Source organism: Vicia villosa, unplaced genomic scaffold (genome assembly GCF_029867415.1).
Source record: "Vicia villosa cultivar HV-30 ecotype Madison, WI unplaced genomic scaffold, Vvil1.0 ctg.000752F_1_1, whole genome shotgun sequence".
Classification (NCBI taxonomy): domain Eukaryota; kingdom Viridiplantae; phylum Streptophyta; class Magnoliopsida; order Fabales; family Fabaceae; genus Vicia; species Vicia villosa.
The window spans coordinates 16,725-31,479 of NW_026705337.1; the positions used below are offsets into that span (position 1 = coordinate 16,725).

Sequence of the window (14,755 nt, forward strand, 5' to 3'; positions counted from 1 at the left end):
TTTCACTCTTTTGTCAACTACCTCGAGCCTTGCTTTCGCTGTGTCTACTGACATTGCCTTTAATAGCTTCTAACGTTCCTTTTGTCAGTCAGCGTAGCCTGCCATCTTGTACTTGCTTCTGATCTGATGTTTGTGTAAACAACGTTTGAATATCATCAGAGTCAAACTGCTTGGTGCAGAGCATCTTCTTGTCTTCTGACCTTGAAGTGCTTCTTAGCGTGATACCATGAGAACTTCAGTGGTTCTGCTTCTGATCTCAAGTTCTTCTGATGCTTCCATAGACCATGTTCTGATTCTGCTTGACCATCTTTTAATGTCATGCCAGACCATGTTCTAATGTTGCATGCTGAACCTTCTGAGTCAGTGCTTCTTGCGCTGATTTTGTGCATACTCTTTATATGATTCCTGAAATGGAAATTGCATAGTATTAGAGTACCACATTATCTCATACAAAATTCATATACATTGTTATCATCAAAACAAAGAATATTGATCAGAAAAAATCTTGTTCTAACATATATGCCAATTAATATGCCTAATCTTATGAACTGAATGTCTAATATAATTTCTTAAAGTTCTAAAATCAACAGAGCGAGAGTTTGAAATTTTAGAACTGATAAAGGTTAGGGTCAACAGAGCAAGAGTTTGAGATTCTTAACTGGATAGTAGACATAGGACATTAGTTTTAAGGATGGCGAAAGCGTATTAAAACTGATTAGAATTTATTTACCTTCAAAAAGTGTTTTTAAACCCGACGCGGGATGGCGAGAGCGTACGTTAGGGAATACTAGCATGATCCGAGTCAACAGAGCGAGAGTTTGAGACTAGGAGATTTAAGTAGGTAACGTCTTCATGAAGCGAGCATTTTATTAATTATGATGTTTTCAAAAAGCGTTCCTAAATCTGGTGGGATGGCGAGAGCGTACATTATGAGTTAGTATCGTAGTCTGAATCAACAGAGTGAGAGTTTGAGAGGAGGACTTTTAAATAACATAGTTAGTAAAGATCTTTGATTTAATTAGAATCTGGCTAATGGAACTTCGGATCACCTAAGTTAGATGAAATACATACTAATATCCGTTTATTATTATATTTTACCTAGATTTAAGATTTTAGTTTCCCCTTATTAACAACCCAAATATCATTAGCCTTAGCTTTACATAGTAACTTTAGATAACGGTAGGTCGATTTATAGTCCCTGTGGATTCGATATCTTTTAAAACTACACGACACGCTTGTGCACTTGCAGTTATCCCGACAAATAGACATGCAAAGTCACGATCAAAGAATCCCCTTGACTAGTTTAGAACAAGATCCCAAGCCTTGTGAGATTGCAAAATCAACTCATTTGAGAAAGGGAGAAGTTGAAAAGAACATGGTTACTAAAGGAGGACTACCTGGACTACCTACTGAGTTCTTAATTAAGAAAGCTCTCACCTTGTCACAAGAAAGAAAGGAAGAAGACTTTGAAGCTGTTTTTGCCTTGTTGGTGTATGGGTTATTCTTGTTCCCTAACATTAACAACTTTGTTGATATCAATGCCATCAAGATCTTTATGAAGAAAAATCCTTATTCTACCTTACTTGGAGACACTTACTATTCTATTCATCTCAAAAATTCCTATGGAAAGGGAATGGTTACCTGTTGTACTCCTTTGCTATACAAGTGGTACATATCTCATCTGCCTGACACCTCTGAATTCTGGAGCCAGAAAGAAGGATTGAAATGGTCACAAAAGATCATGACTCTTACCAACACTGAGATTGTTTGGACAAACAAACACTTCTGTAGAATGAAGACTTTAGACTGCTATGGTGATTTCCCTAATGTTCCTCTCATTGGTACAAAAGGAGCAATGAACTATAGCCCCGTGTTAGCTCGTCGTCATTTTGGGTTTCCTGTGGATAAAAGACCAAGGAGAAATTTATTGGATGGGTTCTTTATGGAAGAAAGAGTTGAGAATAAAGAGTTTAGAGAAAAGATTGCTAATGCTTGGCATCCAAGCCATAGAAGAAAAATCAAAGATTGGAAGACCAAAGGGGACCTCTCTCCTGAGCCCTTTGATAATTGGGTCACTGCCAGAGCTGCTGAAATGAGAATGCCTATTCTCCCTGGAACATCTGCACCCCCAAATGAGGAGTATGTTCCACCTATCGTAGTTCCTTCAACAATTGAAAGTCTCCAAGAAGCTCTAAGAAAAATGAATAAATCAAGAGACCATTGGAAGAAGAAGTTTGAGTACTCTGATGCTGAAATTGGAATGTTGGAAGAATCCTATGAAGAAGTGTTAAAAGAAAAGAATGATCAACTATTCCTTCAAGACACTTGGCTCATAGCTAAGATGCCACTATTTCCAAATATGAAAGAGAAAAGAAAAGGAAACAAAAAGAAGAAGCTCTCCCTCCAAAAGAAGCTGCATGGAAGAGTATTGTTGAGAGGCTAGAAAAGGTCAAGCTAAAGAAGAAGACTCAAGATGATATGGATACTTCTCACTAAGCTTTGATGATCACTCTTGGATTTTACTAGCTTCCTTTGTTTGTTTCTACCTTGTAACTCTTGAAATTAGTTATTGACTTGGTTGTCCCTTGTCCCTTTGTATGCTATCAAAAGAAAATGGTACTTTGATGACCCTCGATGACCTTTAAATGTACCAAGATTGCCTTGTCCCTTTATTATTAATGAATGAAATTTCTTTTTCATGTTACTGTATAGTGTTTACATTTACAAAACTCTTAAATAAATCCTTGAAAGATATTATGATATGTTTTGAAAATTAAAACAAAAAAAAGAGTCTTTTGCATTTCATACATCATACCACATTCACATTCATATTCACATCTGAGTCAGAGTCTTATTCATTCCTCTCTCTCTCTCCTAAGAGTCAAGATGACACACCGGTATAATACTCGCGCCAATCATCAAAGAATGGAAGATGGCATTGTTGATGATCAAGAGTGGCAAGAAGAAGTTGTTGTCCTACATTCTAGTATTGAAAGATTAACTTCTATGGTTCAAGACTTGGTGGCTGCTCATAATCAGCCATCAACCAAAGCTCAGACTACTGTGATCTCCGAGATAGAGACTACCCGAGATAGAGACTGCTCAGATTCCTGCAATTCCTGTGACGAATCCTACGACCACTAGACCATATGGGATAGATATGGATTTCCAATTGGCTGGACAACATATTCCTGTTTCACACACGACAATTCCTCAGGCAATCATGACCACTACTCCTACTGCAATGAATGTTATCCATGTCCAAAATAAACAGATCTTCCATGGTGCTCCTTCTGAAGGTATGGGAAGATTGAAAGAATTTGAGTACCAATTTATGGAAATGCAAAAAGAGATCAAGGCCCTTAGAGGAAAAGATCTATTTTGAAATGAAGTAAATGATTTATGCTTGGTTTCGAATGTCAGAGTTCTGGCCAAGTTCAGACTCCCAAAATTTGAGAAGTACAAAGGGAATTCATGTCCTCACAGTCATCTGATCATGTATGTAAGGAAAATGCCCATACACACAGAAGATCAACGCTTGTTAATTCACTACTTTCAAGATATCCTATATGGGGCTGCTTTGAAATGGTGCATGGGTCTGGATAGTACTCACATCAGTACTTTCCATGACCTGGGTGAAGCTTTCATCAGACAATACAAATACAACATTGATATGGCACCGGACAGAGATCAACTCTGTGCTATGTCCCAAAGAGAAAAAGAGTCCTTCAAAGAGTACGCGTAAAGATGGCGTGAACTAGCTGCTCAAATCATTCCTGCCATGGAAGAAAAAGAAATGACCAAGGTGTTCTTTAAGACACTAAGCACCTTTTACTACGAGAAGATGGTAGCAAGCTCTCCCAATGACTTTATTGAGATGGTAAACATGGTAATGCGGCTTGAAGAAGGTATCTGAGAAGGTCGCCTAATCAAAGAAGCAAGTTCATCACTAGCTAGTGGTGGCGTCAAAAGATTTGGTGGTACATTTGCCAAGAAGAAAGAAGAAATTGTTAGTGCCATCTCAAGAGGAAGAAAAAGACGGTATCAAGCACAACAAATTGCTGTTGTGACTCCAGTTGTTAGCCAAGCCCCACCTCAGAATGTGCAGAAGCCTCAGCCTCAATAGCCTTGACAACAGGCTCCTCAACAGACTCAACAAAGCAAATATCCACCTTTTGATCCTATTCCGATGACTTATACGGAATTACTGCCTTTGCTACTTCAGAAGAATCTAGTTCAACTGAGGGATCCTCCTTCTCCTCCTGCTAATCCACCATTTTGGTACAAGGCAGATGCTCGTTGTGCTTTTCACATAAATTCTCCTGGCCATACTGTGGACAATTGTCATCCTCTCATGATTGAAGTACAGAAACTAGTCCGAAGCAACATGCTCACCTTCAAGGATGTTAATCCTAATGTTCAAGTTAATCCACTGCCTAACCATTAGACGATCAATGCAATCCAGACCCAATCCGGTTATGAATACCTACATGATGTTTGTGAATCAACTCAATCCTTGGTGAATATGCATGTTGTCTTGTGTGAACTTTATTAATTCCTCCACATGACTACAATGCTTGTCCAATATGTTCCAACACCATTCGTGGATGTACTCTCGTAGTTGAATATCTTCAAAAACTGCTAGACCGAGGGATTATTAGCATATTAAGAAAGAAAAGAGATGAAGAAATCCACTCTGTCAACATGGTACATGGCTATCATGGCCAATATCAAGTCTATGACGTACACCAGTTGAGATGTGACATAGTACAAATGCATGCCACCTTATGGGTGATGGGAGGATTAACTCGACACAATTATGGCTCTTGCAGAATCTGCTGCAGAGATACCCGTGGATGTGCACTGGTAAAAGCAGGAATTCAGAGTCTCATGGATCGATGACTTATCCAGATTCTCCGAGATAGAGATGAGAATAATGTCAACATGATTGGGTAAAGTTTCATAGTGAAGTATGTGCCCGATGTTCGCACTGTGTGCGGATCCTTGCGAATGATTCACGAGAAATGGATCCGAAACAGATTAATTGAGTTTAGCCATGATAGATGTCCCGCTTGTGAAGGAAGCACACGAGGTTGTGCTAATCTACAAGAAGACATTCTAACTCTGATAGGTCTTGGTTTGCTAGACGAAGAAATCAAAGGAAGAAAAGGACACAATTACATTGAAGAAGAAATGAAATATGGGCCACTTGAAAGTATGATGCGAGAAGTTCCTCAAAGGATTCCGAAGCACAACCGTGACCTATACAGATCAGCAAAGTATGAAGACAACATTTTGAAAAATGTACTAGTAGACGCTGGTTCATCTCTGAACATTATGCCATGGAGCACCTTGGAAAGTTTATCCTATCAAGGGGCACCTTTTAGACCAAATGGGGTCAGCGTACTGACTTTTGAAGGGTTCTCACGCACTGTGATTGGAGAGATTGATCTTCCTATCCGCATCGGACCTCATGATTTTGATATCACCTTTCAAGTGATGGAGATTTATCCCGCCTACAGCTGTTTGTTGGGAAGACCTTGGATTCACAATGCTAAAGATGTTCCTTCCACTTCTCACCAGATGTTGAAATACCCTTTGAAGGACAAAATAATAACTGTTTATGAAGAAAAGACCATGTTTGTTTGTCAATTATCCTCTGCTCCTAACATTGAAGAAATTACAGCTCAGTTCCAAGCTTTAGTAATCGTCAATCCTGAATACAGAAAGAAAGTTGGTGCGTCTATTTCATCCGGGAAAGATTCCCAACAAGTGGTTGCCCAAGGATCTTATGAAGGCTGGGGGCAAGTTATTGAACCTCCCACCAACAAGAACAAAAGTGGTCTAGGATTCACATCCTAGAAATTAAAAGGAAAATAACTTGAGTATGGAAGCTGCAGCAAGACTCTGCGTGAGACCTTTCAAAGTGCTGGCTACATCAACCCAGATAAACAAGACATAGCTGCTATCATTGAAGATGTTCCAGAATGTTCAAGCTTCGTGACGCGTGGAGAGGACAACTCCAACTGGACTTCCGTCAGCATCTCTTATATTATTCACGAGTCTAAGAAATTTTTTGTCTTTTAAAAAAAAACCTTTCGCTCTGCCCAAGTCGAAAGGGTAATGTGTCGGGCTGTTTAAAATAATTCCTTTTGTTCTGCCCAAGACAAAAGTGAGCTTATGTAGGGCTTTGTTTCATATCATTAATAAAAAGCATTTTTTGCTTCCCTTTTGTTTATCTTTTTCTGAAAATGGTAACATCTAAAAAACCCATAAAAATCAATCAAACTTGTTTTTCAAATTTGCACATACACCTTTTCTTTTATTTGTACCTGAAAAGCAAAACATCAAAAGAGAGATCAAAGAATGGCTCGGGGGAAAGGGAGAGGACGGGGACGGGGGAGACCTCCAGCAATTGTGGAACCGCCGTCACCGGAAACTCCACCGGCTACTCAGAGCGAGGAACTGGTGTCACCTATTGCAAACTCCGATTGCGCGAATCATGGAGAGAATTGTAGTCCACAGAAGCAGAGTAAGGGAGGGAAAGTAGCGGATAAGCATGAAACCCTAAATCCTCCGATTGAAGGTGAGACTCGGAAGCTTTGGGTTGATGTTCTCAGCAACAATCGGAAACCAGGTAATGGCTTAACTCTTGATTTCATTGCGCCGAAAGTGATTAATGGGGAAATTGTTGTGGAAATTGAGAAATCGGATATTGAATCTGAAATTCGATATTGGGATAGTGCCTTAATCATGTATGTGTTGGGAGGTGATCTAAGTATGAACATGGTTAAGAATTTTATGACAAAGAATTGGAATACTGTGAAATTGCCGGATCTACTCTACCATAATGATGGATACTTCCTTATGAAGTTCAAGTCATTTGATGAAAAAGAGGAGATTCTGATGAATGGACCGTATATGATCAAGAACATGCCTATGATTCTTAGGGACTGGAAACCGAATTTCAGTATGAAGAATGATATGCTTCGTACTATCCCATTGTGGGTGAAGTTCCCTCAACTACCTTTGGAGCTATGGGGTGCTAACAGTCTGCAGAAGATTGGGAGTGCTATTGGAAGGCCAGTGGTGACGGATGAATGCACTGCTCACAAATTGCGTGTTTCCTATGCCAGGCTCTTAGTGGAAATTGATGCTACACAAGATGTCCCAACTTCAGTAACAATCCAGAATGCTGAGGGTGAGAAAGTGAAACAACCAATTGAATATGAATGGTTACCAAAGTTCTGTGGAAGATGTCAGAAATTTGGTCACAACTGTGCTACTAGGATTACCACTACATGGCAGCCAAAGAATGGAGTTACCAAAGTGAAGAATAACACCAAAGAGGGTGAGATCCCAAAAGAAAAAGGTAAGGAAGTGGCAGAAAATTCTAAGAAGAGTGATGAAGAAACAGGAAGTGCTGAGAGTCCTAAGATGATTGGAAAAGAGAAAGATAGTGCAGCCAAGGAAATTGAAGGGATCCCTAACCCAGATGAAGACTGGATTCTACCTAAGAGCATTAGCAAAGGAAAAAATGGCAGCAGACCAAAGATGACTATTGGAGATTCTAGTATTGCTAGCAATAATGGTTTTGAAGCATTGGGAGATTTGGTCGAGCCTCCCCTGCACATAGCCATTGAGCCATGTTAGTCTCTTGGAATGTCAGGGGGTTAAATAAATGTGGGAAGTTGAGAGAGATTAGCTCCCATCTCTCTAGGATCCACCCTGAAATTTGTATTCTGCTGGAAACTCGAGTGAAAAGCCATAAGGCTTGCTCTATTAGACAAAAGTTGCACTTCCATGACAACTATATTGATAACTACTCCCACCACCCAAATGGCAGGATTTGGATCAGTTGGAATTCTGGCATTACTAAGATCTATATGGAGCAATGCACTGACCAGTTTATACACTGCAGAGTCTTGGATCTACAGGGTAGACTAAAGTTCAGGATGACAGTGGTCTATGCAATGAATACTCTGGATAGAAGGAAAATTCTTTGGCAAGAGATTGAACAACTAGCAGGACAACACAGTGAACCTTGGTGCATTGTGGGGGACTTTAACAATGTTCTCAGAAGTAAGGATCGGATAGGTGGTAGGATGGTTGCTGACTCTGAATTTAGGGACCTTCAGAATATGATTGACAATTGCAATCTGGCTGAAATGACTAACCAGGGAGACTATTACACCTGGCATAATAAGCACGAGAAGGACCCAATCTACTCAAGAATAGACAGAATTCTTGGCAACACTGCTTGGTTCCAGGAGCTTGACCTACAGCTTGATCACCTCCCCCCTAGTGTTTCTGACCATGTGATTCTTTACCTCACTAGTCAGACATACAGTAGGCCTCTAAAAAGTTCCTTTAAGTTCATCAATTGCACCACTGAGCTTGAGGGGTTTCAGGAAATAGTGGCTAATAGCTGGTCTGCTCCTATTCAAGGCAGCCCCCCATTCATATTGTGGGAGAAATTGAAGAGATTAAAGCCTGTGTTGAGGAAGCTGAGCAAACCTCTTACTGATGTGCAGAGGCAAATTTTGAAAGTTAGGGAAGAGCTGAGGACTATCCAGCAGGAGCTTTCATTAGATCATATGAATGCTGACCTCATTCATAAGGCAAAGGAGAAATCTGATGAAATCATGAAATGGCAAGACATGGAAGAGAAAGTCTTGCAGCAAAAATCTAAGATCGAGTGGATCAAGTTGGGGGATGGAAATAATCATTTTTTCCATGCCTCCCTTAAAGCCAAAGCTCAATCTAAGAGGATGATGAAGGTCTGTCTTGATGATGGTACTGAAATCTTTGAAAAGAAGGGAATTGAAGAGGAAGTTCTCAAGTTCTATGGTAACCTCATGGGGAAGGAAGACAGAATTCTGAACCAAATCAATCTGCAGACTATGAGGGAAGGCAACTGTTTGAATAGTGATCAAAGAAGAGACCTCATCAAACAGGTTAGTGAAAAGGAGATTAAAGATGCCTTATTTGAGATGGGTGATAATAAAAGCCCTGGTATTGATGGTTACAGTGCCAAATTTTTTAAGAGTTGCTGGAATGTGATTAAAGAGGACTTGATTAATACCATTCGATACTGGTTTAGAACTAATACAATGTTCAAAGGGTTCAATAGCACAGTCGTAACTCTCATCCCTAAGAAGCCTGAGGCAATGAATCTTAAAGACTATAGACCAATAGCTTGTTGCACTATTGTCTATAAGATTTATTCTAGGATCCTTACTGCCAGAATTGCCAAAATCATTGGGTCCATTGTGAGCCATAGCCAAGCTGCTTTCATCCCCGGGCAGCATATACATAAACATATCTTACTGGCTACGGAGCTTATAAAAGGCTACAATAGGAAACATGGTACCCCTAGATGCATGATCCAACTGGATCTACAGAAAGCATATGATATGCTCAGCTGGTCTGCTCTTAGAAATATCCTTACTGAGATTGGTTTTCCCAGCCAATTTGTGAATTGGATCATGGCAGGTGTTACTACTGTTTCTTATTGTTTTAACATCAATGGAGATAACACAAAGAAAATGGAGGCTGCTAGAGGAATCCGGCAAGGAGACCCCATATCTCCATTCCTTTTTGTTATTGTGATGGAGTACTTCAGTAGACTGTTGTTCAAGATGCAGCAAAGCCCTGAGTTCCACCACCACTCAAAGTGCAAAAAACTAAAAGTAACACACTTGACCTTCGCAGACGATATTCTGCTCTTTTCCAGAGGTGATACCAACTCTGTGAACTCTCTTATGTCGACTCTGCAAGCTTTCTCTAGCTCCACTGGTTTGATTGTAAACCCAGCTAAATGTCAAATTTACTTGGGAGCTGTGGATGAGGTCACGAGCAGAAATATCTTGGAGGCCACAGGTTTCAGCAGAGGGCAGCTTCCCTTTAAGTATCTTGGAGTTCCTCTCTCGAGTAAGAAACTCTCTATATGCCATTACCTACCTCTAATTGATAAAATTCTGTGTAGGATCCACCATTGGAGCTCTAGATTACTGAGCATTGCTGGTAGATTCCAGCTCGTTCAAGCTGTGAGTTTTGCTATTGCAAGTTATTGGATCCAATGTTTCCCTATCCCCAAAGCCGTTATAAAGAAAATCAATGCCTCCTGTAGGGCCTTTGTATGGACTGGTGGGAGTGCTCCTAGCAGGAAAAGTCCCATTGCTTGGAAGGAGATATGCAAGCCTAAAAGGAAAGGAGGGTGGAATGTTCTTGACTTGGAAGAGTGGAACAAAATAGCTATGGTTAAGCTGCTTTGGGATTTGGTCAAAAAAACCGACAGTATGTGGGTGTTATGGATTCATGCCTACTTCATAAAAGGTAAAGATATATGGACCATTGATAAGTGCTCTCAGAATTCCTGGATTGTGAATAATGTGCTGAAAGCTAGAGAAAAGGTAGATGCTGTCCCCCACTCTTGGCAGAATGCTATGGATACTGGCTGTTTTAAGATGAGCAAATTCTATAAAGAGATTCTGCAGGATAGTGTGGACATGAATTGGAATCCTCTATTTGATGGTAACAAAGCTAGGCCCCGTGCATTGCTATGCCTCTGGATGGCTTGTCACAGGCGCTTAGCTACAAAGGAGAGGTTGGCAAAGTTTGGTTTCATCACTGAATTGCAGTGCTGTTTTTGCAGGTCCCCTGAAAACATTGATCACTTGTTCTTTAGTTGTGTTGCTATGTGCGATATATGGGCCAACATCTTGAACTGGCTCAATATCCCTCACTCCCCCCAACCGTGGAATCTGGAAAGCAGCTGGCTAGTTAGATGCTGCAAGGGCAAGGGTGTGAAAGCTGGTATTTTCAAGATGGTGGTAGCGGAGACTATCTACCATTGCTGGAAATGGCGCAATGATACTTGTTTTGATAAAAGTTACACTAGTGATAGAGTGGTATATAGTATAAAAGAAGCTATTATACATAGAGGTTGGTTATATAGGAGGTATAGAGATTATATAGCAAACTTGTTGATGTAGATTTGTTCTTTTGTTAGGTTGGATCATTGTGATCACCTTGTACTTACAGGTTTTTTTGAATTATAATAAAAATTTTATTTGTTCAAAAAAAAAAAAAAAGCAAAACATAAATCATGTGCAGATAATCTCTTGATAAACCCGCTGAAAACAATGATCATAGGCCATCTCCCAACTTTGAATACCCTGTGTACAAAGCTGAAGAAGAGAGTAGTGAAGAGATCTCTGAAGAGATCACCCGCCTACTTGAGCACGAGGAAAAGATCATTGAGCCGCACAAAGAGCCTTTGGAAGTAATTAATTTGGGTTCTGAAGAAAATAAAAGAGAAGTGTGAGTTAGGGCATTGTTAGAAACAAGTGTCAAAGAGAAAATGGTTAATTTGTTGAGAGAATATGTGGATGTCTTTGCTTGGAGCTATCAATATATGCCTGGGTTGGATACCACTATTGTAGAGCACAGATTACCGTTAAAACCAGAATGTCCGCCTGTTAAGCAAAAGTTTAGAAGAACTCACCCAGATATGGCAGATAAGAACAAAGAAGAGGTACAAAAGCAAATCAATGCTGGGTTCCTTGTCACATCAGAATATACTCAGTGGTTGGCCAACATAGTGCCCATTCCCAAGAAGGATGGAAAAATCTGAATGTGTTGATTATAGAGATTTAAACAGAGCAAGTCCAAAAGATGATTTCTCGTTACCCCACATCGACATGCTAGTGGACAGCACTGCTAAGTTTAAAGTCTTCTCATTTATGGATGGATTTTCAGGTTACAATCAGATCATGATGGCACCTGAAGATATGGAGAAAACAACTTTCATCACACCCTGGGGCACGTTTTGTTACCGTGTGATGCCATTTGGTCTAAAGAATACTGGAACAACTTATCAAAGAGCCATGACGACTCTCTTCCATGATATGATACACAAAGAAATTGAAGTTTATGTGGACGACATGATTGCCAAGTCTGCATCAGAAGAAGAAAATGTTGGGCACTTACTGAAGTTGTTCCAACGTTTGAGAAAATACAAGCTGCGTCTAAACCCAAGTAAATGCATATCTGGTGTCCTCTCTGGAAAATTACTAGGTTTCATTGTCAGCCAAAGAGGTATTGAGGTTGACCCCGACAAAGTCAAAGCCATTCAAGAAATGCCTCCTCCAAAAATTGAAAAACAAGTTAGAGGATTTCTTGGACGATTGAATTACATCTCCAGATTTATCTCTCACATGACTGCAACTTGTGGACCAATCTTTAAACTTCTCCGCAAAGACCAAGAATGTAAATGGACAGAAGAATGTCAGAAAGCTTTTGAGGATATCAAATAATACCTGATGGAACCTCCAATCTTAACCCTCTAGTGGAAGGAAGACCTTTGATCATGTATTTGGCCGTACTTGAAGATTCTATGGGGTGTGTCCTGGGTCAGCAAGACGATTCTGGTCGAAAAGAGTATGCCATTTATTACTTGAGCAAAAAGTATACCGACTGTGAAACAAGATATTCACTGCTCGAGAAAACTTGTTGTACTCTTGTATGGGCTGTTCGCCGGCTAAGGCAGTACATGTTGACTCATACAACATCTCTCATATCCAAAATAAATCCAATCAAATACTTGTTTGAAAAGCCTACGTTGACTGGAAGAATTGCCCGCTGGCAGATGTTATTATCAGAGTACAACATCCAATATCGTGCCCAAAAAGCCATCAAAGGAAGTGTTTTATGTAACACCCGTATATTTTAATTTTTAATTTAAATGGAAATTTAATTTAATAATTAGAATTATTGGTGATTTGTAGAATTTAATTGGAAAATGATGGTTTATGGTGTTGGGCCATGTGTGACGTTAAGGAATGAGGGGGTGTTATGTTAGTAAAGGTCTTATTCCAATTAAAGGTTATTTTATAAAATAATAAGGAATTGAGAATAAGAAAAGGAACGTGAAAAGCAGAGCAGAGGAGATGGGGGATTGGGAAGCTGGTACGTGAAGAGGAGCAATGAAGGGAGAGCCCAATCAAGAATCTTTGGCTAAGGTAAGGGGGGACTCTCCGGTTATCATCTATTATCGTGTTCTTAGATAATAATATTGATTAGGGATGTTGTTGAGTCAATTGGATTATATGATAGATTTAGGGATTTAGTCGAATTGTATGATGTTTGATCCCTATGTTTGAATCCATGATACCTATGTTGTTTTGGTCCCAATTGATGCGTGATTGAGGTATTATGAGGTGTTCTTCGTGTTGTTTGTGCATTCGATTTCCCTAGGTTCGTACTGGTATGAATTGGGAGTGTTTGGAATGCATAGAATGCTGTTTTCTGCAGGTTGGGGTTTCTGAAATCGCCGGTTCGCGCCGCGCGCACAGGGTTGGCGCCGCGAACAGGTGGGCAAAATGCCAGGAAATTGTGATACGCACAGGTCGCGCCGCGTACCTGTGTTGGCGCCGCGAAGGCGTACTTGTTTTCTCGCATCGCGCCGCGTGCATAGGTTGGCGCCGCGAACGTGTTTGTGTGCTTCAGGTCGCGCCGCGAAGTCTTGGTTGCGCCGCTTGCTGTAGCGTTAGTTGTTTTCTTGAAAAGTTAAATGATGTGTAACTTTCGAACCGTAGGTCCGTTTTTAGTGCCGTTTCGAGCACGATGAATCTTATGAGATAGCCTATGTTTTAAATGATGAAATGAGGTGTGAATCCAATTATTTTTAAATATGATTTTATTTCTTGGTGTATGATGTATTGTACATATATGTGATGAGATGTGTTAAATACATGATATGTTGAAATATTAATCATGTGACGATTTGTTTAATTGGATGATGTATTGTTGACATATATGATGAAATGTGACAATATGAGATGTTGTTTTGAAAAATATTATGATGTGATGATTTGTTTAGAGTCGTATGATGATGACTGATTTGCTTTGAAATGATGCGAATACATGTGTGTCCTTATTTTTGATGATGATGATTGATGTGGACACTTGTATGTTCTTTAATGATGATGATGATGATTGATTATATTTGAATGATGCTAATGTATATAAACATACTTTGATGATGATGATGATGATGAAATGGGTATTTGATGATGTTACTCATTAGACTTGACGATGGTATAGTATGTTGTATATGTTGCATTCATTCATGTTCATTGATGATACTGTATCCATAAGGGTGTGTTGGATCAGTGAAGGGCATGATTCCCATTGTGTGGAATCTGTGCTGGCAGGGCCGTATCTTGATGATGTTTGATCGGTCATGGGTTATCCCCATTTGATGAGGTTGGTACCACATGCATAGTGTCAGTTCATACATATGCATACTTTTATAACATGATTGGATGTATTCCAGTGTTATAAATATTGATGATGTGTTGGTTGTGTGTTTTGTTGAATTAATGTTGAGTATGATTGTCTGTTTGAAAGATGTGTTCTGTTGATGTTTGTGTAAATGATAGATGTTCCTGATAATCTGAATATGATGAAATTGGGTGAATGATATAACTATGATGTGTTATTATTTAAGATGCAATAACATTTGTTAACTGTGATGAGACTCACCCTTACTGTTGACATTTTCAGATTGAGGATAGCTGCTTTCGACTTGGTGAGGATTAGCTCATAAGTCAGTGTATTAGTGTAGCGTCAGGTGTCATGCTCTGATATTGTAACACTGGGGGAACGTTAGATTAGAGTTTATGATGATACTCTATGGTGTTGTTATTGTATTAAATTATGTGGGATATTGCATAAATGATGTTATGCT

The 14,755-nt window shown here is 39.7% G+C and overlaps 1 protein-coding gene across 1 annotated transcript; it reads left to right on the forward strand.

Moving 5' to 3' along the window:
• Positions 1-1,267: 1,267 nt before the first annotated feature.
• LOC131630941 (uncharacterized) lies at positions 1,268-2,443 on the forward strand. The gene has a single exon (XM_058901683.1). The coding sequence runs from the start codon at positions 1,268-1,270 to the stop codon at positions 2,441-2,443; it is 1,176 nt and encodes a 391-aa protein (XP_058757666.1).
• Positions 2,444-14,755: the final 12,312 nt, after the last annotated feature.

Bases quoted from the DNA above. Each gene is read 5' to 3' on its own strand.
- LOC131630941 (XM_058901683.1), top strand. From the start codon at position 1,268: ATGCAAAGTCACGATCAAAGAATCCCCTTGACTAGTTTAGAACAAGAT.